Consider the following 27,236-nt stretch of genomic DNA (forward strand, 5'->3'; position numbering starts at 1 on the left):
GGAATATAATCACATATCATTATAGATGAGAGTAGGCAATGAGAGTTTCTAGAGAGAATGAACACTAAGATTTTCTTCATCTCTCATCTTTCACATTTTCATTTAAACAGCTACCAAGTCTGTTTTCCGATGAAAGGGAAGAATGGTATTCAGAAAGGGAAAAGTAGCTTGTACATTTGGCTGACATACTGATTTCAGTTCTAGCTTCAATAAGTACAAAAAATAAGTCTTGTTGTTATTGTTGTCTTATTGAGAGAGGGTCTTGCTGTGTAACCCAGGCTGGCTTCATCCTGAGTGGTACAATTACAGGTATTCACCCACTCTCCTTCACAACAGCTTTATCTGCTTTCTAGCTAAAGATGGAAGTTTTGAACACTCGATATATTGAGTTAGAAATTAGGGAAACATGCATAATTTCCATCATAGAGATAAATGTGTTACAAGAATGTAAAACTAATGACAATTCCTGCTGAATTGAAAACCATGATTAAATTTTCTTAATCAGCATTAGCAGTACCAGCCAACTTACCTGAATTTACATACATTATAGATACCATTCTCCCAATTAATGTTCTTTTCTAACAAGATTTGTTTTTCATATGAACCTTTTGTGGAATAAGAGCTATACTATAGGTCAACGCTATCCATCTTATATATACCTAATTGATATACAAATCACTATTTTATAAGAATTATCTTCTATTTGAACATCTTATGTTTGGTTCATATTATCTTCAATGCTCACAGTTTTTCTTTTCAAAATGACACATAGGTTGATCTTTACAGTGATATCCTGGAGCCTTTGCAGTCAACAAATTGGTTTATTTTGTCGTTATAAATAATAACTTGATAGAATTGAAAATTAATTCTGACTTTTGTTTCTTATGGTAAAATACATAGTTTTATTATTTCATTAGGCTTTTATTTTAGATTCTTATGCTTTCAAAAGGCATTCAGGAATTGTCAAAGGTAGTTATTTTAGCTTGCTGTATGGTAGGAGTGCCACCTTCTGGCAGCCTCCTAACTGTTCTGCACATGCATGCCAGGCTCAAGATGGTTAGGGACTTGTTCACTGTTAAGTGAAATAGCAATGAAACCATCAAAACTGGACTAATTTCCAGTTTAAAAGGAAACAAATGATCAACTCTGAATTATTTTTGTTCCCTTTTGATTATTACAAAGAATTAATATGGCCCCCAAACACAACTCTACTTACACTGGAGATAAGCTTTGTCTTTTTAGAAGTATCCTCTAGATAAATTTAAGTACATCAAGAGGATTTACCTGATCATTTAAAACTATTTTTGCAGCTTTATATTTGATAATTTTGTATCATTCATTTCACATGTAAGAATTCCATTTGAATACCTTCAGCATTTCCACGGATGGATGAGAATAATACCACATTAGGAAAAAAACCCACATACCATGTGTTACCAGAACTATTTCCTGTTTGTCACTGAAATGCTTTTAGAGATGATATGTCTTGGTAGAGTCACTTTCCTAATTAGGCTCTCCTTTATCTCCTTTGGATATTAAATCTTGTTGGCAGATATTGATTCAGTAAGCAATAGGAGAAACTAACCAAATTTTTATAAAAATGTCTGAATAATTAAAAAATGGAATTGTGTAGACAAATATAATGGCTGTTTGGATTTAAAAGTAAATTTTATATGTTAAAATATATGAACTAGAAGTATATTCTTTTCTTCCCTTTGAATTGTTTGAGAAGTTAGTCCTAACTCTTATAAAGTTGAGGCTATAAATCTCATGCTTGTGCATTTTACCACTGTTCTCCCTACTCAGCAAAAATATATGTGATTGTTCAATGTCAATAAGCTGAGGAAAAGGTAAGTACATAAAATGAGATTATATCTTCCTAATTATAATTTTGAATATAAACCTTTAGAGGTTGATTAATATCGAAATATAGTGTGTCGAAGTATAAAAATGGCAAAAGGAGTTTCACTGAAATCTCTTGATTCTTAGCTAAGTGGGAATAGAGAAAGTGAAAGGAATAAAGGATATTAATTAAAATAAATATAGGCATGTGTAAAATACCAGGCTGAGACTCCATGGTACACTTAAAGTACATTGTAAAATGAATGACAGAAGCAGGGTGCTGGTGGCTTATGCCTGTAATTCTAGCTACTCAGGAGACTGAGATCTGACAATCATGGTTCAAAGCCAGTCCTGGCATGAAACTCCATGAGACTCTTATCTTCAACTAACCACCAGAAAACCAGAAGTGGCACTGTGACTCAAAGTGGTAGAGTGCTAGCCTTGAACAGAGGAGCTCAAGGATAGCGGTGCTCAGGCCCAGAGTTCAGATCCCACATCTGACCAAAAAACAAAACAAAACAAAACAGAATAACAGGTTCTAATTGGAAGGAGGAAATTAATGGGATAGGAAAATGTGTGAAAGAGATGGAGGTGAACATGGTCAAATTACTTTAAACACATGTACAAGAATAGAAAAATGAATGTTGTTGAAGTTGTTTTAAGAGTAGAGAGAGATAGGGAACTCGATCCAGGGGGTTAGAGTGATGGGGTGCCTTGTATTCATGAATAGAAATAGGTTTCACTGTGAAACCCTTCCTTGTACTACTAATACATACTAATAAAAACCTTAATACAATCAATATAGAAGATTAGAAAAGGTTTACATAGTCTCAAACAATAAATGCAGTATCAAAAAGCAGCAGTATTGAAGAATTAGAAACAGGGCTTGAATAATAACTCTTATGGAAGAAAAGTTGTTGAGTTTGTGCTCAAGACCTTGAACTTGCTAGGCAGAAGCTCTACCATGGAAGCCATGCCTATAGCCCTATTTTACCTTAGTTATTTTTCTTTTTTTTTCTTTTTTCTTTTTTTTTGCCAGTCCTGGGCTTGGGCTCAGGGCTGGAGCACTGTCCTTGGGCTTTCTCAAGGCTAGAGCTCTACCACTTCAGCCTCAGCACCACTTCCAGCCTTTTGCTATGTATGTGGGGTACCGAGGAATTGAACCCGGGTCTTCGTGAATGCTAGGCAAGCACTCTACCACTAGGCCAAACTCCCGGCCCAACCTTAGTTATTTTTCAAACAGAGAATGTTTTTGCCTGGAGCCAGCCTCAGTCCACAGGAATCTCAGTATGGTTTAGCCGTAGCCTATGTATGGCCTCCTATGTAGCAGACATGCACCTTTCTGTTTACCTTGTTTGTTGAGATGGAGTCTTGCTAAGACCTCCAACTATGATCCTGTCGATCTCTACCTACCAAATATTGGGGATAACAGGCATAAGCCATGATGCCCAGGTAATAACAACTTCACTACACACAGGATATATTATACTATATATTTGGGATTCATTATTTGATCACCAGCAAAGAAAATTTTGTATATTGCTGTGGCTTTAAGAATTACTGTACTGTTTTAATCTAATAATCAAGTAAATTTTATATAGTTCTGATGAATTATATGGTTGTTTTGCAGTTACCTAAATGCAGTTTTGAAGCTCCTGAAAGCAGTCCATTTCAGATCCACCATGAAGATGACTATCTTGTAATTGATGGAATAAAATTAAAAGCTGGAGAATGTATTGAGACAATAACGAACAAGTTTAAAGAAATAGATGCACTAATGTCTGAATTTTAGAATATATGTATTTTCAAATGCTGATATGACAATTCTGGTATCTTTATATTTTATCTAAGTAAAAAAACTTAAAAAGCTTTAGTGATATATGCCTATAACAGGTTGATAATTGTAATAACTTTCTACTTGATATTTTGAGAATGCTCAGGGTTTGAGGAGCCAATCAAGTTGTATCTGAGTTACAGTTAGAATTTACTTCATAAACCTTGATGTTCATATTTGTGGATTATTCTGTCATAATTTTAAGATGATTATAAATGTATGTCCCAAATACGTTTTACAATGAATATTTAAGCCTCTTGTTTAGATGTGACTAAGAAATAAAATGACTGCCTGCTATTAGACTTCTTAGATAATTAAATCTAATACATTTAGAGAACCTGTGTAGTGGAACTGAACTATTACACAATATAAAAAATAAATGTCATATGATAAAGTTGTAAATTTCTTTCTTTTTTTTTCTTTTGCCAGTCCTGGGGTCTGAGGACTGTCCTTGGGCTTTCTGAAGGTTAGCACTCTACCACTTGAGCCACGGCATCACTTCCGGCTTTTTCTCTGTGTGTGGTACCAAGGAATTGAACCTGGGTCTTGGTGCATGGTAGGTAGACACTCTACCACTAGGCCAAACTCCCTGGCCCCTAATGTTGCAAATTTCTTAAAAGACAAAAACATTGGAAGTGGCACTGTGGCTCAAGAGGTAGGGTGGTAGCCTTGAGCTGAAGAGCTCATGGACAACACCCAGGTCTAGAGTTCAAATACCAAGACTAACAAGAAAAAGACAAAAACATCAATTGCCTCATTGTATTGGAAACAACTGCAACAAACACCTTTCTTTAGACTTCCTGCCTAAAGAATTCCTGGAAACTCGAACATCAGGATTATGAACATTTACTTGCCTAATGAATCAGTATCCCTATAGAGGAAATGCAATTGATAATGTATCCAGAAAAATTAATCTAACCATAAATGCTCCAACAAACTAAAAGTAAAAAGTGGATTGTTCCTCAAAGCTCCTATGAGCAGTTTTAGTGAGTGCCCTTCCAGATCTTGTCCTAGACACTGCAAAATGGGTCTATGTACATACCTCTCATGGCTCCTGCTCTTGCCTTCTCAGTGCCTCTTTCTGTGGCTAGATAGGTGAAAAAGAACATTCCATGCATATAAAGACAAAAAACAAAAGCTTAAAGTAAGAACAACAGCAGGAGAGAATGTGGGTATTGCTCTTAAATGAATTACTGGAGTGATGTATAATTATGATAGGATCCCTCAGGAGACCTGTGAAGAGGCAGCTTTAGAAATTCTATTGGGAAATTGTAAGAGCTGGAATAGGGTTACTTCAGTGGAGAGAAGTGAATAGATGTAAGCTAAGTTGATTACATCAATGATTTATTAAGATTTAGAGGTTAGGAGTGAGACAGAGGGACATATCTGGGAAGGGAGGAAGGAATCAAGGAAGACCCGAGTTCTGGTATTTAACAAAGGTAATTCACTGAAGAAATACACGATAATATATGAATAATACACTGAGATAATACAATCAATCAATTAGATCAATTTTATGCCATGCAGCCAATATCTCTTGGTAACAACCAGAGCTGATTTCATAAACAGGTACTGAAATTTCTGTATTGAATGAATCTCTCCAGCATTTCAGTTGTAGAAGTCTTGTAGAGTTCCACTAAAGTCTTTGTGAAGCTGCATAGCTCAGAATGATTCTGAGAACAAACATTTGGGTTGACATTGTCCACTGGGGAAATTGCAGTCTGTTTCCACCAAGAAGCTGGGGATTCTCTGTCCATGGAAATATATAGGCACTCCAGTTTCACAGTAGACTGCTGCTAAACAGCATGAGGATGCTGTATGGATTACAACTCTGGGTTCAGGGCTCATAATCCTGCCTGGCTAGTCAACACTCCTGCTTGTAGACAGCCCATGTTCTGATGTAAACTGAACAGCCTAACTAACTAATGTGCTTACTTTGCAGAGCCCAAGGTGACACACCTGTGTCTGGGGGACTAGGACTGAGGACTCTATGATTGACTAACAAGCTCAAGTTCAAGCTGAGAGATACCCTGTATTTACCGCTAAATGTTCTTGCTAAACCTTCAGGAAAACATCATAAGGAAGTTGTATCTGCCCAGGAAAAGAAGTTAAATTCAAAGTATACTAGTAATACAAAATTCAAAATGTGCTGTAAAGCAATATGCTAGGACATTTGCCTAAACATTTGATTTGGAATGAGAAATTTTTGTCTGGGCAGTAAACTGTGAGACTCATCTCCAGTGATTCAGTAAAAATCTACAAATGGGAGTATAAATAAAGTGGCACAGTGCCAGACTTGAGAAAGAATAAAAGGCAGAAGGCCTTGAATTCAAGCCCTAATACCTGTGCATGCACATACACACGAAGTACATTTATCATTTATTTCCTTTCTCCCAAACACTCAGTTAAAACAGGAAGAAGAAAGTAGTTTTAGCACTGATGGGTAATAGCAAATTCCTACCTCATTTTAGATACATTGTAGTATATGCATGAATACTTTTTGCTGGGAATCTATGCTAACGATGCCAATTGCTAGCAGGATAGAATTTGAGCCCAAGCTCAAAATATCTGTTCAAAGCCAGGAAGCTCATTAAGTGTTTGATTAACATTCCTCTATTTTGTTGTTGACATTTTCTTATTTTGACAGGCAATTAAGTTGCAAGCATTTTAAATTTTATAAAGCAAACCTTTTGCCATTTGTTGATGGAAAGTGAAGGCAGGAGAGAAATGTAAGTACAACTGTGTGGCTCAGAATGTTGTCCTGTCCTTATATATTTTACAGTGTAGTTGAGGACCCATAAAACAGTCATGTTTGGCTGAAGACTAAATTCATGGACAAAAAGCTCAGAAACGTAGGAATAGCAACTATCAGTAACTAGTGAGCCTTTTAGAGGGTAAGAGGGGAGGAATATTGGGGGTAAAGTCTGGACTGGGCAGGTTGGCCTTAATCAGGGAAGTCCTTTTACATCACACCAAAGAAGCAAAACTGCATTCAGCAAGAGAAAACAGTTTTTACACTACAGATGAGTAATGACCACCAGAATAACATGAATTAAACATCCAAGGGACTGGCTTTGAATCAGTCCATTTTGCAATTGGCATGCATCACAGTACAGAAGGCAGATATTACTGTACCCACCTGTGCCCAGTGTCTGAGCAAACCCATGCCCTGATGTAGCTCAGATTGTCAGCTTCCACAGCAAGCACCTTAAGGTTGCCAGCAGGCAGCCTGTGACTATGAGATTGAGTGGTTCCACAGTCTTATTAAAGTCTCAGCTACCTGGAAATAAAGCACCACAGCTGCAGAGTATTAAATGGCAAAGGGTCCCTGGTTGTCAGAAAGGCTGCAGGTAGACACTTTCATTTGTCCTCTGTGAAAGCTTAATATAATTTTCTTTTGCTCAAGTCAACTTATAGACCTCATTACTTCAAGTTCATGGGGCAGCTAGAGCAGTTTTTTCTTCTTTTTAATTTTAACATACTGTCAGAATCATACTGGTGAAGAGCTAATGCATTTTTAACCAGCTTCAGCAACTGGCAGCTGGGTGACTATAGTGTATCCACACATTTGTTGAGAGCAGTGTATCTGTGTCAAGAGAGATGTCCTATTTTGGGTGTGAGTTATTAAAGGTAGAAGCTCCATGTCCTTCAACTCGGTGACCTACCCAGGCCACAGCATAGCATGTTGAATATTTTATAACATAATTTTTACATTGACTTTAATCTTCCTGGCATCTACAGAAACATTCTCTAGCAAGTTCTATACATAAACATATTAGGTTTGAGCCTAAGTAGTTTTATTTTCCTTCTTACTCCACCCATCATGCTACAACACTGCAGGGTAGCAAACACCTGTTGTCAAAAAACAAAAACCTGTTTTAGAGTTAGGAAGTCTCCAAGCTTCAGCCAACTGGGTCATTTTCAGCAGGACTTACTTGTGTCTGTAGACAGCTGTAGGTCTACTCACAAATAGTTCCATGTGCCTGTCTCTGTGATCTTGAAGAATTACTCCACAGACAGAGAGGAAGAAGGAAAATAGCAAGCAGAGCTCCTGCTGAACTGGAAGGGTTCCAAAGGAGGGAAGTGACTAGGTGTTTCTATGAGACAACTACAAGACACTCAAGATCATTGCACAGCCTGTGGGCCATGGAGACCCAATCAGAAGCTCCACTCAGCCTGCCCCAGATCTCCGCAAGTCACTCAGCACCTTGGACAAGATAATTGTTCTGGCGCAAATGTCTAGTGCCAATTCAGCCCATTGTTCACATGCAAGGATTCCAGGGGCAATGGGCCATGACATGATAACCAGGAACCTGAATGTGGAACTGCTCAAGGCCAAGGTGAGGAATGCAGAAACTGTATAGGAAGGCCCTTGCCCAGATTGTCCTGGTAGGGTCTTTTACTGCTCTCAGTGAGAAAATTGCATTTACTCATGGACTCACTAAGGAAGAAAGAAATTTAGTATGCAATCCTATGAAGTGCAGGTAAATCACTTTACAAATGCTTATAAACATATTTCCATATAACATGTACTTAAAAAAAAACTGCATGTGACACTGTCAACAAAATGAAACTCCCATTTTCTCTTTCCTCTTAACTGCATGTTGTTTGCATGCCACAAATATTTTCAACATGATTTTTCTGATTACCTAGTATTTGCTATATTTATATTTATGTAATACCCTCAATACACATTTAATCTGTTCTTATATTTTCATAAGTGCAAACCCTTTTGCTTTAATCATCTTGTCATTCAATCTTTGTATTCATTTATAGTTTTTTTCTTGTTTTTCTTAGAAGAGGAATTGAAATGACAGAGTATTACAACTGGGGGAGGGTTGGAAGAAAATAAGGGAGGGAGGGACTGTTCAAAAGTTTTAGAAGTTTTTTAAAAACCCAGAATGTTAGCACAGTTTAAGACATTTTATTTCCCCCAAGTTATTATTGTGTAAGAGTCTGTTTCTGAGCAAGGCTATTTCAAGTAACAGTACGTTGGGTTAATCTTTGTCTTAAGAGACAGGGACTATAAGTGACTATGAGATGGGGAGTTTTTATGGTTCCACAAAGAGATAAGGTTAATAAATCAGGCAACGGAGTGAGAGTAAGTGAAGTACAATATTAAACATCTCATAGGTCACAATGTAGATGCTCCATGTATTTTGTGAAAAATACTAGTGGAGAGTTATTGGTCAAGTAAATATTTTGGTGGACCAAGAGAATTTTTAAAATCTAGTTTCTGTTTCTTTCAGTTGGGCTTCAATAGGGAAGTAAATGTGCTTTAGAGGATGAGATCATTTTCTGCTGGTTCCATTATTATGTTGATGATGTAGGTTTTCCTCCTGTATTATATTCATGATTAGTGAACATTTTATATTTGATAACATGAGTAATATTTTTAAAAATCTGCCTTTCCTGGATTAAATTGAATTATTTTTGGTAGCAAGTGTAAGGTTAACTGGAAAGGAAAGGAAACACACCACATGGTTCAGGCAGAAGACTTAATTGTGGGGAGAGTAAACTGGGTGACCACACAGGTTGCAGAGACAGAGGGGAAGGAAAAAGAGAAAAAGAGGGAGAGAGGGGGAACTCCTGTTAAGCCAAATTATATAGGAAAAGGCAGATAAGAAAATGGTGGATGTGAAAGTGATCTCAGAGCCTAGGGAGCCTCTCTCACTGTCCAAGGGAGGCATGACCAGGCTGGTTCAGGAAGACCTCAGTGGATAAGAAGGTGATCTCAGAGCCTGGGATCCTTGCCGGATGCCACAGTCAGGTGATTACTGGTTCCAGGCAAGTGGATAAGAAGCAGGGAGGGGCTGTTCACCAGAGCAGACCTAACATTCCAGGCTTTTGATAGTTATAACTGGACACTGATTCTCTTTGGCTACGTCCTGCTGGCAAGGGGCATTGACAGTAGGGGTAGAAGGCAGAGTTGTTGTCCATTGTGGGAGAAGGCAGCAAGCAGCGACTGTTCCTGGGTGGTGAGCACATATATATGTCCTTGGATAGAATCTAAGAAATCTTACAAGACAGAGGCTGAACAATGAGAAAAAAATATTAGAAGGCATATGATGGCACAAAGGTTAAGGGAAGAAAATTAAAAATTGGATGACCTGGATAGTTTCTATATCCTGTGTGGTCCTGGAATTGGTGGAAAATATCCCTAGCCACTTCTGATATCTCACAGCTAGATAGGAGAGAGCATAGTAGACTGGTTAAGAATAAGCAGTGAGAAGCTGAGGCTGGATTGGAGTAGTTAAGGACTCAATAGGAGGCCTTGGTAGATGGCTGGATTATAGAGTAGGTATGGGAGACCTAGGAAGATGCTAAGGCTAACTGTCCTGATTTTAAGACTCACTGTAAGGACAAACAGCAGGCAAGACTGTCAATTCCTGTTCAGTTAGAAGGTAAAGAGATATAGACATTAGATGGAAAGCTTACTAACTTATTTGTTTTGATTTCCCAGCTCTGGTTAATTTTGAAAGGGTAGGCACAGAGTGGCTCTATTTAAATTGCTCTGTCTCCACTTCCTCTCCACTGTTTCTCATTCCCTTATCTAGTTTGGCCCGGGGGTGAAGGGGGTTAGGGGGTGTCTACTAGCTCATTGCTAGGATAGCTTGTCCCTGTTAGCATTCATAGGGCTTGAACTCAAGGTCTGGGCACTGTCCCTTAGCACATTTGCTTAAGGCTATAGCTCTACCACTAAGCCACAGTGCCACTTCCAGCATATGGCTAGTTAATTAGAGATAAGAATCTCTTGAGCCATGCTTACAGCTTGGCCTTTGCTGGTTAGTTGGAAGATGGAGTCTGAGAGGTGTTTTTCTGGCCAGGCTGGCTTTGAACTTCAATCGTTGCCACAAAACACTTTTTATTTCCAATTTAAACAATGAGGAGGGGCCGGGAGTTTGGCCTAGTGGTTAAAGTGCTTGCCTAGCATGCACGAAGACCCGGGTTCGATTCCTTGGTACCACATATAGAAAAAAGCCGGAAGTGGTGCTGAGGCTCAAGTGGTAGAGCTCTAGCCTTGAGAAAGTCCAAGGACAGTGCTCAGGCCCTGAGCTCAAGCCCAGGACTGGCAAAAAAAAAGAAAAACAAAAAAACAAAAAAAACAATGAGGAGACCAAAAGAAATAATGAGCAAAGTTTATCTGCCAAGAATTGACCAACAAGTACTTGTCAGAATTGTTTCTCTGTGGGTCTGCCTGGAAACTGCAAGGGGGGAAACTTAGTAACATGCTGAGAGTTTTTGAACTGTTTAAATATAGCACTTTACTACTGAAGAGTGAAATAAACCATTGTCAGTTCTGAATGACATGTGGCTTACATATTTGGAAAACATATTAAAAATTTGACAGATAATAGTGCACGATTACTTTCATAGATGGATATAAAGAATGAGATACTGATTTTGTACTAATGTATTAGACAAACTTGCTTGTAACCAAATCTGATGGACTTTTTGTGGCTTATAAACTAAACTTCCTGCTCTTTTCCTTTGGCTTGTGATCTTAGACCTGCCTCAAGGGAGAGTAACTGTGACTTCACCACAGTCAGGCATGGGGGGGGGGCAGAGTTCTTTGTTAGAGTAGCTCACATCACAGCTTTCATTGAAAATAATTTTCTTTTTTTTTTCTTCTATGTATGTGGTACCGAGGAATTGAACCCAGGTCTTTGTGCATGGTAGGAAAGCACTCTACCACTAGGCCAAACTCCCAGCCCCAAGAATTTTCTCTTAACTAACAGCTCATAGGAAATTAACTCCTTTAGTCAAAAAGCAAATAACTTTGACACCATGAATGAGCGTTTATACATATTACAATGAATCACTTTAAACATGTTTAAACACATGCACACACATACAAACAAATTTTAAGGCACATTTAAATTTTTTTAAATGAAAATCTGCTTTATGTTTTCTGGAATTCCCATGGCAAAATACATTTTTTCCATTGCATGACAGAACCACATGGTTAATTCTAGAAAAATAGGCAACATCAAACAAAAACAAGGCAAAACTTAAGACCCAAATTTTTGACAACAAATAGAATAGATTTAGACATGTTTGTTAACAAAGCACTTTAGATGGTTGGGTCTCAGTTTGAAGGGCCTGTGAAAAGGGGCCGTAAATTGTAAGCAAGGCACATTAGACTAAATGGGTGTGTGGAAGGGTGAGAACCTTTTGAGGCCAAACCCTTAACGAATAACATGATTGAGATGGCAAATTTTTGAATAAGTCATGATAGTAAGAAAATTTGGTGGAGTTTTATTGAGAAAGCAAACAGAAAAACAAGCAGAAAGAAAGGGGCACACTCTAAAAGCGCATGGGTGATCCTAAGGAAAGAGAGAGTCAGTTTTAAATGTTCTCCAGTCCAGAATGAGAGAGAGAGAAATTGAACTATAAGACAAGGAAAGTTACCTTTCTAGATGAGATGGCTGGGAGGCAGAAGTGAAGGGCTTAGAGAGATAGAGAAGGACAGTCAAAATCTGAACATATGGAATTTCTGATCATTTACCATTGTTCTGAAAGAAATTATCCATATCTCACAATATTCTGGGGTCAAAAGTACTGTATTTAGGTCAGTGATTGCAATTAACCAATTAGTGCTAAGGCCACATTTTTAAACAGTTCAGTTTTTCTTTTCTTCTTTCAATTGTCTAAATGATTTGAAATCCAGAATGACTAGCCTTTGAGAAGGAGCCTAGAGGGGATTCTCAAGACCCAGCCTGCCTCACACTCTTGAGGGCACAGACCAAAAGGTTGGGCCATTGAAACTGATGTTCTAGCCCGTAAGGCATGTTTGGCTTGAGTAGGTGAATATCTATAGAAAGGAGACATCCCAGGGGAGTGAACAGGCTGGGGGTGACAGCAAGGAGTCTGGTGGGGAAACGGGGAGGAATGGGAAAGGAGTTCCACAAGACTTAGGAGGGGGAGTTCCATAAAACATAGAAGGCCCGATCATGTAGAAGTAGAGGGAGTCTGGTGAGTGTTTAAAAGCTTAGAAATGGCCAATGTTCCGAACCATTTCCAGAGCCTTTTCCAGAGTGAGTGTCAGATTCCCCAGTTTTAGACATTTTCCAAACAGGAAATGACTGGCCAAGAAGGCATAGGAATCCTCTGGTATGGTGCAACATCTAGGCAGACAGAGCAGGGGCTTCTGAGAGTACTTATTCTCCAGACATGGGAGGAGCGGGGGAGTCGGTCAGAGTTAGAGGGGAGGGTGAGGAGGAAGATTCCACTCACTCACCAAATGTAAAGAGCTTAAAATGTGGTTGATACGTGATCAGCAATAAAAATGAGAAATCCAATGTGGGCTTCCTCCGGCTTCCCTGGTCTGAAGAGGGGTGGTGAGAGTGAAGATTAACTCTCAGAAAGAGAAGAGGGAGGAGAGGATCCAGTGACTATTGACTCTGTCCCTCCTCAGTTTCTGGTACCAGATGTAAGGTTAACAGGCAAGGAAACCCACCAAAAGGTTCAGGCAGAAAAAAATTTATTGTGGGGACAGGAAACCGTGAGTCCATGCAAGATGGAGGCATACAGAGACAGAGGGGAAGGAAAAAGAGAAAGAGAAAGAGGGACTCATGTTGAGCCAGGGTATATAGGGAAAGGCAGGAAACAAGACCTCAGTGGATGTGGAAGTGATCTCAGAGCCGAGGGACCTGTCTCTCTGTCCTAGAAAGGCCTGAGGGTGTGGTTCAGGTAGGTCTCAGTGGATGAGGAAATACCTCAGAAACTAGGATCCTTTGCTGACTCACTGTCAGGTGATTATTTGTTCCAGACTGGTGAAGAGGAAGCATGGAGGGCAGACATAACAGCAAAAATATGGAAAATAGGTTCCCCCCCTAAATGTATGTAAGTGCTTTATTGTATTTATCTCCAGCTTCTGTTCATAAGGCCTGGATTTGGGTGGTGGCTTTTGCACCAACTCAGACAGGAATGGTTAATGCATATTTATCATTCATCACAAGAATAATAACCACCAGTCTGAAAACAAAGCCAGGTTAACAAAAGAGAAACACAACTCATTTATTTATCATGTTTCATTGATATAGGAGGCTTCAAAATGAAGAACCAAAAAGTTCTAGTGAAAGATTCTACTTCTACACTTAGAGTTAAGAGATAGAAATAGGAGGTCAGGAGAAAACCAAAGATACAACTCTAGATAAGGGTCTCATCTAACAGTAACACGACTGAGAGAAAACCAAGAAAGGCCTCTGTTCAGATTTTTGTTAGCAACTCCAGTCACACCACATCTTTCTGGTTAGACAACAGGATCCATGCTAGAGTAGGAGGCAGGGAGAGGTGATGAATCTTATGACATACTATAGAGCAAGGTAAGACAAGGTATTTTTCTATGGGTAGACCTCACACATCAAGCAGAGGTTGCAGTTACATTTTATGATTAGCTTTGGGGAAATTAGGTTCTATGTTATATGTCCCACCTTTGGGAAGAGTAATTCTAGCTCTGTGGCTTGTGTGCCTTCTAGAGAAGGTGGTAGGTCAGGAGAAGATCAGAGCAAAACAACTTTCTGAATATGAATATTTCAGGGCAAGGTTAGGGCTTTATGGATTTTATAACCCTGTTCATATGACAGCAAGGCAAGCAATGTCATTCATTTACTGAATGAATGAAAGGAATTCATTATGAACATGGTTGTGCTGGTAGTTTTAGTATGGCCTTGTTTGGGTGGTCATTTGAGTAAATGCCCAGAAGTGAGATTTCTGAGTAACAGAGAAGCTCTATGTTTAGTCTTTTGAGGAACCTCAAACTCATACTGCTTACCAGAGTGGCTGAACAAGCTTACATTCCCACCAACAGTGCAATAGCATTCCCTCCTGGCCACATCCCTACCAGCATCTGTTGTTACTAGATTTCTTGATGATGGCCATTCTGACCGGGATGAGGAGGAATCTCAAAGTTGTTTTGATTTGCATTTATTTTATGGTCAGAGTTATTGAGCATTTTTCATGTGTCTGTTGGTCTTATTTCCTTTTCAGATAAGTCTTTTTAAATCTTTAACCCACTTTTTTTTTAATGGGATGGTTGTTTCTTTGAAGATTTGTTTTGGGGGGATTTAATTTTTTGAGTTCTAAGTATATTTTTGATGTGAGGCTCTTGTGTCTTATATGGCTAGTGAAGATATTCTCCCAATTCATGGGCTTTTTTTTTTTTGCCAGTTTTGGGCTTGGACTCAGGACCTGAGCACTGTCCTTGGACTTTCTCAAGGCTAGAGCTCTACCACTTGAGCCTCAGCACTATTTCTGGTTTATTTCTATGTATGTGATACCGAGGAATGGAACCTGGGTCTTCGTGCATGCTAGGGAAGCACTCTACCACTAGGCCAAACTCCCAACCCCGGGATTTTTTTTTTTTAATTTATCTTTCTGGCTATGTCCTGTGCCATACAGAAGCTCTTGTTTTAATGAAGTCCCATTTGTCCAGCCTTCCATTGATTCACTGCAGCATAGCAAAGATATATAACCAACTCATATGCCCTTAGTAGATGAATGGATCACAAAAAATGCATTATATATACACAGTGGAATTCTATGCTGCCATCAGAAAGAGTGACATCACCACATTTGTAAGGAAATGGAAAGAGTTGAAAAAAAATCATATTAATTGAAGTAAGCCAGACCTAAAGAAACGTAGGCTCCAAGGTTTCCCTAAATTTAATAAGCAGTATATGCCTAGGATTGTCCTAGCTGAGGATAACAATATCTCAGTAGTTATGTAAATATGACCATTTAAGATGATGCTAATGGAAATAAACACCAAGATATGGAAGCAAGAGGTTTTTCTTTGTGGGTTTTTTTTTGCCATCCTGGACCTTGAACTCAGGACCTGAGCACTGTCCTTGGGATTTCTTAAGGCTACTGCTCTATCATTTGAGCCATAGCACCTCTTCTGGCTTTTTCTGTGTATGTGGTACTGAAGAATCAAAACCAGAGCTTCCTGCATGCTAGTCAGGCACTGTATGTGGTTATTGTTTTTAATGTACTGTGTGATGTTGTTTTTCTTTCATTTTCTTTTTCTCTCTATAGTTCATTCTTTGTTATCACTGTATCTGATTTTGGTACCTGGTGGAACACACACACACACACACACACACACACATATATATATTATATATATGTGTGTTATATATATGTATAGATATCTGAATTCGAGAAGGGAAAGGGAATAACAAAATGGTGAGACAAATGACATAGGGTGAATCAATGCAACAGTGATAGTCATAAGATAATATATTGGAAATAAACTTTACAACATGGTGGGGGATGAGGAAAAGTTGGATTAAAAACCAGGGAGGGGGTAACAATGTTTGACAAGAAAGGGACTCACTACCTTATATATGTAACTATAACCTCTCTGGACATTACCCTGACAATAAAATTAATTTAAAAATAAATTTGTTATTAAATTATTTAGAACAAATACCCTTGCCTCCAAAAGAGTTAAACTTTCCATCTAACTTAACTATTTCAATTATATAAGTCCAAGTTCTCTCAATGAAACACTTCTATTAGTCATATATGGTTCATTATTTTTTTTTACCTGTGGACTACAGGTCTGCAGGGTTATTGTCACCTTCTGGTACTTAGAGTCTGGTTGGTTCAAATCTCTTTCACACTCCATGGACTTATGTAGTTATGACCTCCAGGGCAGAATCCTGAAGGACATTGCGGCTACCACTGCAGTCACCTTGCAGTGAGTCTTTCTGCTGTTCAATAGAGACATTTGAGCTGTCCATAAGGGAGGAAGTGAGGTTTCTTGTTGGCAACCAACAAGCACCAGTAAGTCTTCAGATATCCACAGTACAGGCAAGCAGGCAGGCAGGCAGGCAGGCAGGCAGGCATCCTAATTACACTGCCAGGGGAGAACTGAGCCAGAACCACCCAGTCACCTAGATTTCAGACCCCCCAAATTTCTGTCAGATAATACATGTTTAATGCTTTAAACACTGACCTTTGGAATAACCTATGACCTGTTAATAAGTGGTTAATATAATATGCGATAGGGTTGTCACACCAAATGGATTATCAACATGTCAAAGTAAAAAAGCTTTATTTTTTCCTCACAGTGACCTTTCACAGTACTAAGATAATATTAGTTTCAACAAATCATATACATATTTTATAATCACCTTCTAGTTCTGTCAAAAATATTTATCTACTGCCCTCTCATATATTCTTCTAAGTGCTAATAAAAGTAGTAAATAACGTGAGACAAAGTAAATCCTAGTGGAGAAGATATATAGTAATAAATGAAATAGATTAGGATAGCTCAATGAAAACTTCAAGCTTAGGAGGAAAAAGACCAAAAGCCAGATGCTGGTGGCTCATACCAATAATCCTAGCTTCTTAGGAGACTCATATCTGAGTATCAAATTTCAAAGCCAGCCTAGGCCTATGAATCTGCGATTCTTAACTGATCAACTAGCAAAGAAGTCAGAAGTGGAGATGTGGCTGAAGTGTTAGAGTACCAGCCTTGAGTGAAAAGTCCTGAGTTCAAGATCCCCCCCCCAAAAGCAACAAAAAAACAGGAGGCTATGCAAAAATCTGGGCAAAAGCATGCCAGACAGAGAGAACTATAGTGCAGAAGTTATGAGCTGGAAAATACATGACATGGCATACTCAGTAAGGCTGAAGTACCCGCAGCTGTGTCTATACTATACCCGATTTTACTTTTCAGGTAATTGAGTTTCTCAGAATTGCAGCTTTGTATTTGAATTTCTCTCAGTAGCCTGGATTCTGCTTTCTGATTCATTTTATTCTTTAATTTGAACAGGGTAATAGACATGAGTCCATGTTAAGCAGATCTGTTCATGAACATTTATCATTTTATAAAGACAAACATAGCTAATGAGTCAAATAGGCTCATCTTTGTAGCTGGAACAAAAACAGTGGAAAATTTACTGTTGTGATCTTCCTTTGGTTGTTTCTGCTCCTTGAAGCTTTGTGTCTGCATTAAATCTATTAGTACCCACTAATAAATCCTACAGCTCCATAGTAATGCAGATATGTTTGAAGGCTACTGAAACTGCATGGAGCAGTCAGGCTTACTAAACATATATGTTTGAAGCCATAAGGTTCTAAATTGACCACTAATTAGTTTTCTCCTCAACACTAATATTTTTTTATCTGAAGTGTTCCATCATTCCACAATATGGACTTTGCCTCCATTCTCTCTCTTGCTGAAAGAACATGTCAGAAGTGAATGGAATGATAAGTGAATAATGATGAAAAGATGATAATGATCATCAATAAATGATATTATGTCTGATTTCCCATATATCACATTTTAAAAAGTTTCTACTTCAGCTCAAGTAGGTAAATACTTACATTTTTCTTTTTTCTTTTTTGCCAGTCTTTGGGCACTGTCCTTGAACACATTTTGCTCAAAGCTAGTGTTCTGCCTCTTGAGCCACAGCACCATTTCTGGCTTTTTCTGAGAATGTGGTATAGAGGAATTGAACCCAGGGCTTTGTGCATGCTAGGCAAGACTCTACCACTAGGCTCCTCTCCTGGCCCCAATCCTTACTTTAATTATCAGGCATTCCTCTGAGAAGAATAATACAGAACTGAAAGTTACATTTGGCATCTTAAGTTATCATGTAAGAAAAGAGTGGAGGGAGGAGTCAGGTAAACCAGAGAGACTATATTGTGAACACAGGAAGAACATGGAAAACATGAAGGATGTAGTTACATAACTGAAAACTACAGAGAAACTGAGGCAACCGAAAAAAGCAGCAAAGGGTTGCAGCCTATTCCCAACTTCCTGAGAAGGGAGGAGAAATTGAAAATGTGATCGCAAGATGAAATACATGGTGCATGCTGCGGGCACTAGCTATAGTGTAAGCCTGCTGTTTTGGGGAAGGCAAATGTTTGGAGAAGAGAGGTAATCTGTAAGACCCTTCTCTTGTATGATGACAGCAAGATGCCATCCAGAGGAAGAGCCTAATGTTCAAAACAGATGGTGTGCACTCAGATCTCTCCAACCAGCACAAAATTCAGTACTCTTTTTTGGAGGTGATCTCAACCAACTCTTGAATACTTACTCCTCTGGGAACATAAACTGAGGGAGATGTGTAGCAAGCACACAAGCTGTAAAAGGTCCAAGAGATAAATGCTAACTCCCAGTATAAAAGATAAGAAGCATCCATTTTGAAAGGAGCAAAGATGCAGACAAGCAACCTGTCTACAAGACACTCCATGTAGCTTACTTGATTAAGAGTTCCGGAGCTCATGTCAATGCTTCATGGCTGAAACATATTCCCAGTCCATTTATGAGAAGTAACACCCCAATCCAGCCAATGAAATAGAACTGAGGACCCAGATATTAAACCACAGACCTATGGCCACCTAATCTTTGACAAGGGAGCCAAAAAAATAGAATGGAAGAAAGACAGCCTCTTTAACAAGTGGTGCTGGCAGAACTGGTTAAGCACCTGCAGAAAACTAAAGTTGGATCCTTCTTTGTCACCCCGCACTAGAATTAACTCCAAATGGATCAAAGACCTGGAGGTAAAAGCCGATACACTGAAAACTTTAAAAGAAGGAATAGGAGGTACACTAGGCCTCCTTGGCACAGGTTAAAACTTTCTTAATAAGGACCAAGAATCACAACAAATCAGAGAAAGGCTGGATAACTGGGACTGCATTAAACTGCAGAGCTTCTGGAGGGCAGGGCAAAGGACATAGCTAGTAAATTAATTAGGAAGCCTACAGAGTGGGAGAAGATCTTCACCAACCATACAACGGACAAAGGCCTCATATCTAAAATATACTTATAGCTATAAAAACGGAATCACTCCAAAACTAATCTCCAAAGAAACAACCATCCCATTAATAGATGGGCCAAAGACTTAAAGAGGGTCTTCTCTGAAGAAGAAAAAAAAATGGCCTATAGACACATGAAGAAATGTTCGACATCTCTGGTCATAAAAGAAATGCAAATCAAAACAACTCTAAGATTCCACCTCACTCCAGTTAGAATGGCTAGGATCAAGAAAACTAATAATAACAGAAGGGGATGTGGCCAGGAGGGATCACTACTACCCTGTTTGTGGTAGTGCAAACTTGTTCAACCACTATGGGAAGCAGTATGGCAGTTCCTCAAAAGACTAAACATAGAGCTCCCCTATGACCCAGCAATTCCACTATGTGGCATTTACCCAATTGTCCAGAAACAAGGACATACTAAATCCACCAGCACATCAAAGTTCATTGCAGTACTATTTACCATAGCAAAGACATAGAACCAATCCAGATGTCCCTCAGTTGATGAGTGGATCAACAAGATGTGGTATTTGTACCCTATGGAATTTTATGTGGCTTTCAGAAAGAATGAGATTGCCCCATTTGTAAGGAAATGGAAAGACTTAGAAAAAAAAAACATATTAAGTGAAGTAAGCCAGATGCAAAGTAACATAGGCTCAATGGTTTCCCTCATTTGTCATAATCAGTAGAAACCTTGGGCTCTCCTAGTAGAGGTTTGTAATAGAGCAAAACGTAGATACATAAGGCCATATAAGATGACGCTAAATGAAAGGACCTGTAAGATATAGAAACAAAAGCCATATAATGAGTGATTGTTGTCCTTAATGTACTGTTATCTCTCATCTCTTTTGCTGTCCCTTGGTTATCTCATATTATTACAGTATCTCACTTTGTTATCTGATATATTGGATATATTTGTATTTGGTTATTTGAAATTGGGTAGGGAAGGGGGGAAAACAAGATGAGGGTGGGGGGGAGGGAAATTGGGACCAAGACATGAGAAAGGGTATCAATGTATGTGAATTAATGTACCTTCTATCTGGCAAATATAATGTAACCCTTCTATTAATTACAATAAAATATGTGAAAAAAATATTTTTAGGACTTTAGTTTGTCAAATTAAATAAGCCACCAAAAGAGAAAAATAACATATTAGAGGAAATTTGACTTTAAGCAGGGTAAAAAAAGTACTATATTCCTCAAAATGTAAAACTATATACAATATATTTAAAGGGGCATGAAAAACAAAGTAAAAACTATTTGAAAATCAAAGATTGCATAATGGTTACTGAATTAACAAATTCAACTAAAGTAAATCAGAGATTACAATACCATGAACAAAAAGATGGAATCATAACAGGTGTATTTAATATCAATAAAAAGTGCAATGTACAATGAATATATAAAAATGTTTTTCTTCAACACAAAAAAATCACCATCAATATTAATAAATCAGAAATTACAGAAATAAAATAACAATAAAATATAGAAAGGTTTTTTTTTTGCCCTCCTTGCCCTAGAATTCAAGGCTTGAGCACTGACCTTGGGATTCCTCATTTCTAGCACTTTATCACTTGAGCCACAGCACATCGAACCACTTCGGGGCTTTTTTTTTTCTGTGTCTGTGATACTGAGGAATCAAATTAGAGCTTACTTTTTGCAAGTCCTGGGCTTGAACTCAGGGTCTGGGCACTGTCCTTGGGCTTTCTCAAGGCTAGAGCTCTACCACTTGTGCCACAGCACCACTTCTGGCGTTTTCTACGTATGTGGTACCAAGGAATCGAACCCAGGCCTTCCTGTAGGCTAGGCAAGCACTCTATCTCTAGGCCATGATCCTTGACTTCATAGTAAGGTTTGATTTCATCCTCTATTTTCTAGGAAGGTTGATGTCCTTATTTTGTAAAAGGCAGAGTGATTTTTGAGGCAGACTGAAGAGGATGCCTACACAGAGACAAAGAGGAAGTACAAAGATAAAAGCAGAGACTAGAGTGATAAATCTGAAAGTCTAGGGGCATTAAGACCGCAGCTAAGTTTGATTCATATATTTCTTTTACTTTAAACTGCAAAGTTTGTTGTAAATTTGATGCAGCAATGCCTTTAAGAATTAGAAACTTTCATGTAAAATATAGACATATATTTTATAGAAATAAAATATTGAGCCATCAAGAAGTCTAAGCAAATAATTGTTTTCAGAAAGTCAGTAACTATAGATCTTAAATAGAGCTTGTTGCCAACCTTCTGTAAATTAAGCGTAACATAAACTACTCTTACATATTATTTTGCTCCTTCTAATAAAAAATAATGGATGGAAATTCTGTTGCCTTTTCCATCCATTCTCTACTCATCTCTACAACTCTTGTTTAGGGAATAACTCTGACCATCTCTCACCTAGGCTTGCTGTCCAGAGGGCCTCATTTGTATTCAGCCTTTAGATGTAAGGACAGAAGATTAGAATCTGTGTAGAGAGGGCATTTCTTTCTTTCTGTCATCCTTGTTCAGTGTATTGATTCTGTAGCTGGAATACCTACCTCTTTAAGATTATATATATTTTTTTCCATATGTGCCATGCATTTTTATTGTGATTAATAGAATGGTTACATTATATTCACCAGATAGAAGATGCACAAAAAAGAATTAATGGAATGCCCAAATTAGGCACTATGTTTGCATGTGTCTCTAATGGTGTTTCCAGATGAGCATTTAAGTTCTAGATTCAGTAGGAACAGAAGATAAATTGCCTTTCTCAAGTGGGCTGTCATCAACAAGCCACTGAGGGCTTAAATTGAACAAAAGTCTACAGGAAGGATTTACCTATCTGCCTACATGTTGGATTTTAGCATACTCCTACCTTTGGACAACTTACTATCTTCACCCATGATTTTCAGAGTTTTTGAACTGATCTAGAGTTACACAACCACATTTTTGAGTCTTTATCTTCTAAGAACAGATCCTGGGAATTCAATTCTTACCTGAAAAGCTTAAGTGAGATAAAAATTAAGAGTAAAAGCCTGTTTTAGTCTGCATTGTATAACTAGAAACAAAATGAAGCAAAGTTGACATGGAGGTTTTTTTTTCATATATTTTTTATTGTAATTAATAGAAGGGTTATGTTATATTCACCATATAGAAGGTGCATTACTTCACAAACATGTCCCTCCACCCCATGCCCATCGCTCATCTTGATTTCCTGCTTCCCTATCCAATTTCAAATAACCAATTAAGCATATATAAAATATATCAGATAACAAGGTGAAATATTGTAACAATATGAGATTACCAAGGGAGAGCAAAAGAGATGAGAGATAACATAGTACACTAAGGATAACACTCACTCATTATATGGATTTTTTTCTATATCCTAGAGTTCCTTTCATTTAGCATCATCCTATATGGCCTTATGTACCTAGGTTTTGTTCTATTGTGAATCTCTGCTAGGAGAGCCCAAGGTTTCTACTGATTATGACAAATGAGGGAAACCATTGAGCCTATGTTACTTTGCATCTGGCTTACTTCACTTAATATAATTTTTTCCCAAATCTTTCCATTTCCTTACAAATGGGGCAATCTCATTCTTTCTGATGGCTGCATAGAATTTCATTGTGTATAAATACCACATCTTCTTGATCCATTATTCATTTACTGAAGATCATCTGGGATGGTTCCATATCTTCACTATGGTAAATAGTGCTGCAAGAACATTGTTATGCTAGTGGCTTTAGTGTGCCCTTGTTTCTGGACAATTGGGTAAATGGCATAGGAGTGGGATTTCTGGGTCATCTGGGAGTGCTATGTTTAGTCTTTTGCGGAACTGCCATACTGCTTCCCATAGTGGTTGAACCAGTTTGCACTCCCACCAAGAGTGTAGTAGTGATCCCTCCTGGCCACATCCCCTCCAGCATTTGTTATTATTAGTTTTCTTGATCCTAGCCATTCTAACTGGAGTGAGGTGGAATCTTAGAGTTGTTTTGATTTGCATTTCTTTTATGACCAGAGATGTTGAGCATTTCTTCATGTGTCTACAGGCCATTTTTTTTTCTTCTTCAGAGAAGATCCTCTTTAAGTCTTTGGCCCATCTATTAATGGGATGGTTGTTTCTTTGGAGATTAGCTTTGGAGTGATTCAGTTTTTTTAGCTATAAGTATATTTTAGATATGAGGCCTTTCTCCATGGTATGGTTGGTGAAGATCTTCTCCTACTCTATAGGCTTTCTAGTTAGTTTGCTAGCTATGTCCTTTGACATACAGAAGCTCTGCAGTTTAATGCAGTCCCAGTTATCCAACCTTTCTCTGATTTGTTGTGATTCTTGGTCCTTATTAAGAAAGTTTTGACCTGTGCCAAGGAGGCCTAGTGTACCTCCTATTCCTTCTTGTAAAGTTTTCAGTGTATCGACTTTTACCTCCAGGTCTTTGATCCATTTGGAGTTAATTCTAGTGCAGGGTGACAAAGAAGGATTCAACTTTAGTTTTCTGCAGGTGCTTAACCAGTTCTGCCAGCTTCACTTGTTAAAGAGGCTGTCTTTCTTCCATTCTATTTTTTTGGCTCCCTTGTCAAAGATTAGGTGGCCATAGGTCTGTGGTTTAATATCTGGGTCCTCAGTTCTATTCCATTGACCTTTAGGCCTGTTCTTGTGCCAGTACCAAGCTGTTTTGATAATTATAGCTCTGGAATAGTCTAATGTATGGTATTGATATTCCTCCTGCTCTGTTCTTTCTGGTAAGAAGTATTTTTTCTATACGTGGTCTTTTATTATTCCATATGACATTTTGGATTGTCTCTTCTATTTCTTTTGACATGGAGCTTTTAATTTATTCTTTTTATTCTGTGTGCTGATCCTGGGGCTTAAACTCAGTGCAAGGCACTTAGATTTTGGGCTCATGAGATTTTTGTGGCTTATTTCAGATCAGACTCTCACAACCTTTCCTGTTCAGACTGGTTTCAAACCACTATCCTCAGATCTAAGTCTCTTGAGCAGACAGTGTTGTAGTTGTGAACCACCTCACCTGGCCTCTGATGATTCTCATAAAAAAGAAAGTGTTGGTGCCTAAAGAGGCCAAGAAGCCAAGTTTTCCCCTAGAAAACAGAAGATCAGCTGGCACCAGTGGCTCATGCCTGTAATCCTAGTCAGAAGGCTGAGATCTGAGGATTGTGGTTCAAAGGTAACCTGTCAGGAAAGTCTGTGAGATTTTTACCTCTAATTAACCACCACCCTCCCCCCCAAAAAACTGGAGAACTGTGGTTCAAGTGATAGAGTTCTAAAAGCTCTTTTGAGCACAAAAGCTCAGTAACAGAACCCAGACCCCAAATGTGAGTGCCAAGACCAGCAGAAAGAAACAAGAACAAAACCCCACTTGTGATGACAGTTTTACATATGGTCCAGGAAAACTACTTTCAGATATTATTTCCAAGTCTCATAAAGCAATGTAGAGATAGAACAGAAGAAAACACTATTTCCCCTTTCTAAATATTCCCTTTCTAAACATGGAACATTGTCCATGTTTATTAAATTCTTGGAAATAGTAAACGAAACTTGGGACAAACATAACCTGGTGAAGATAATTTGTCCAGATTTAAAGATTATTAAGGAAACACAAATAAAGATTAACAGTCCCATAGTGTCCACAGACATGCTGAAGTCCTCATTTGTCAAGTGTCACAAAGCAGGTTTCTTCTGAATGGATAAAGCCAAGCCCTAGCTTGTACCAGGAAACCCCAGGATTAGAGGCTATAAGTACCCAGTTGTCACAGTTTTCCACTCACCATACACATCTATACTGAGAAAAAATGATGCATTATGAAAAACCTCATCAACAGACATGATGACAATTTATTTTCATGACAGTTTCCTTTTCTTAAATTCTGACATGACATTTGGAACAGAGTGAAATGTTTAATAATAATCCGAATAGGGAGAGAAGTTGAAGAAGAACATGGACCAGCTGTGGCAATTGTCCTTAGGGAGGCTTTCGATCTCCTAAACACAGAGGATTATGTTCTCTGAAGTTCTAGCCTACCTACCTCATGATTTACCTCTCCCAGGAATATGGAACTATGAGCAGGGAAGCAGAAACTGGGGATTGTTGAAACTTCCTGAAAGCTGTCTCTGAACTCTGACAATTTTCCCTACTTCCTACAGCATCTGTCAGCTGTCATGATATGACAAATCAACCCCAAACCAACAAATCATTTACTATACTGTATGCTTTTGTGGATTTTCAGACTTTCATTAGATTCACTCTTACATCTTTGCATTAGCTGCAATTTCTGAGATAAACTTGGCTTCTCTGGGGCACAAGACTGAGTGAGGAAAATGCCAGAAATATAAGAGCAGAAATGCTCAAGGTTTATTGAAACCTATGCATAGAATTGGTACACTATCATTTTATCTGGCCAAAATAAGTTTCACCACTTAAGTAGAAACATGAGGGTATATGTCATAGTGGGAATGCTGTGTCCCTTACAAACTTCATGGTGAAGTGTACTCTGCCCTGTGGTGGTCTTTTGTTAATGCTTTATGGAAAGGCTAGAGGGAATTATCATATACTTTTTATTGTCTTTTTTATCCATTCTACCATCTGAGGACACAGCATTCAACACCTCTAGGGAATGAAATAAAAAATTCACCAGTTCAGGAGATAACAGACCTGGCAGGAGACTGGGGCTTTCAAATCTCTGAAACTTTGGGGAAAATTCTATGCTTACAAATACCTGGTCTTTGTTATTTTTATGATAAGAAATCTAAGATAGGAATTTGTATAAGAATGACAAAACAGTATGACAAATACCTTGAAAATATGGACGTACCTTTTTGCTGGGAAATGGATAGAAGCTGAAAGAATCACGTTGTCCTCACCAGTAAATCTTATTTTGGCTAAATCGAATAAGGTAGAATGATAGTATACAAATCCCAAGCATAGGCTCAAGAAATCTTGCCTAGTAACGCTTGTTATTTTGAATTTCTGCATGGCAGAGAAAGCCTGGGTGGCTGTGAAGGAAGCCAAGAGTGATCCAGTTCATGTGTAGCAGAGGTGTAATGAGAGTTGGTCTTAGAGTGATCTAAGTGTCCATAATCAAAATGTGAGCAGTAATGGCCATTCTGAGATGTTCTTACATGACAGCGAGGAATTTTCTGGAAGCTGAAGAAAAGAGCATCCTTGTTACAAAAGAGGGAAGGAGCAAACAAACATGTGCAGAACTCAAACAGGATGAACTACATCCTGATCATAGTACTTAGTAGAATTCAGAAGAATGGAGTAAGAAATTTGGTAGGAGAAACCTGTAGTTAAAAATGTTCACGGTACTGCATTTCTCTTAATGGCTTATAATACAATGTAAGACAAGAGAATTAAATTAAAGGTGGAATTGTTTTTAATTAAAAGAGGAGCAGAAAAAGTTTTCAGCCTGGAGATTAAAGAATAAAAAGGCATGTTTGATGAAGAAATTCACATCATAAAGGAAATAAAATCAAAATTATATTGATTAAGGGAAGGGAATGGATGAAGGGGGAGGGTGAAGATATTGAAGTGATGACACAAATCACAGCAAGTTTCATTGCTTAAAACCTGGATCCTCAGATCTCTGTCTCCAAGTAGCTAGAATTACAGGTGTGAACTACTGGCACCCTACTATGGTAAAGATTTTTTAAATGCTCATGGGTGAAAATGGAACAATGAAACTGGACAAGAATGTTCTAGGGTGAAAGGTGATGGGGGGTTATATAAAAGTACATAAATAAAAACTCTTAAAAAGCATGTTTATGAGAGAACACTAAGGGTGGGACCAGGCT

At 38.3% G+C, this 27,236-nt stretch overlaps 1 protein-coding gene across 2 annotated transcripts in view; it reads left to right on the plus strand.

The window, feature by feature from the left end:
- Zcwpw2 (zinc finger CW-type and PWWP domain containing 2) overlaps positions 1-3,992 on the plus strand; it is a 116,552-nt gene extending 112,560 nt beyond the window's left edge. For both annotated transcript variants that reach the window (XM_090351789.1, XM_090351788.1), the window contains one exon: positions 3,473-3,992. In XM_090351789.1, coding sequence (XP_090207915.1) covers positions 3,473-3,634 — 162 coding nt within the window. In that variant the 3' untranslated portion in view covers positions 3,635-3,992. The remainder of the gene's footprint in view (positions 1-3,472) is intronic.
- Positions 3,993-27,236: the final 23,244 nt, after the last annotated feature.

The sequence above is a fragment of the Megascapheus bottae genome, chromosome 18 (genome assembly GCF_031878675.1).
Source record: "Megascapheus bottae isolate mThoBot1 chromosome 18, mThoBot2.hap1, whole genome shotgun sequence".
Lineage (NCBI taxonomy): Eukaryota > Metazoa > Chordata > Mammalia > Rodentia > Geomyidae > Megascapheus > Megascapheus bottae.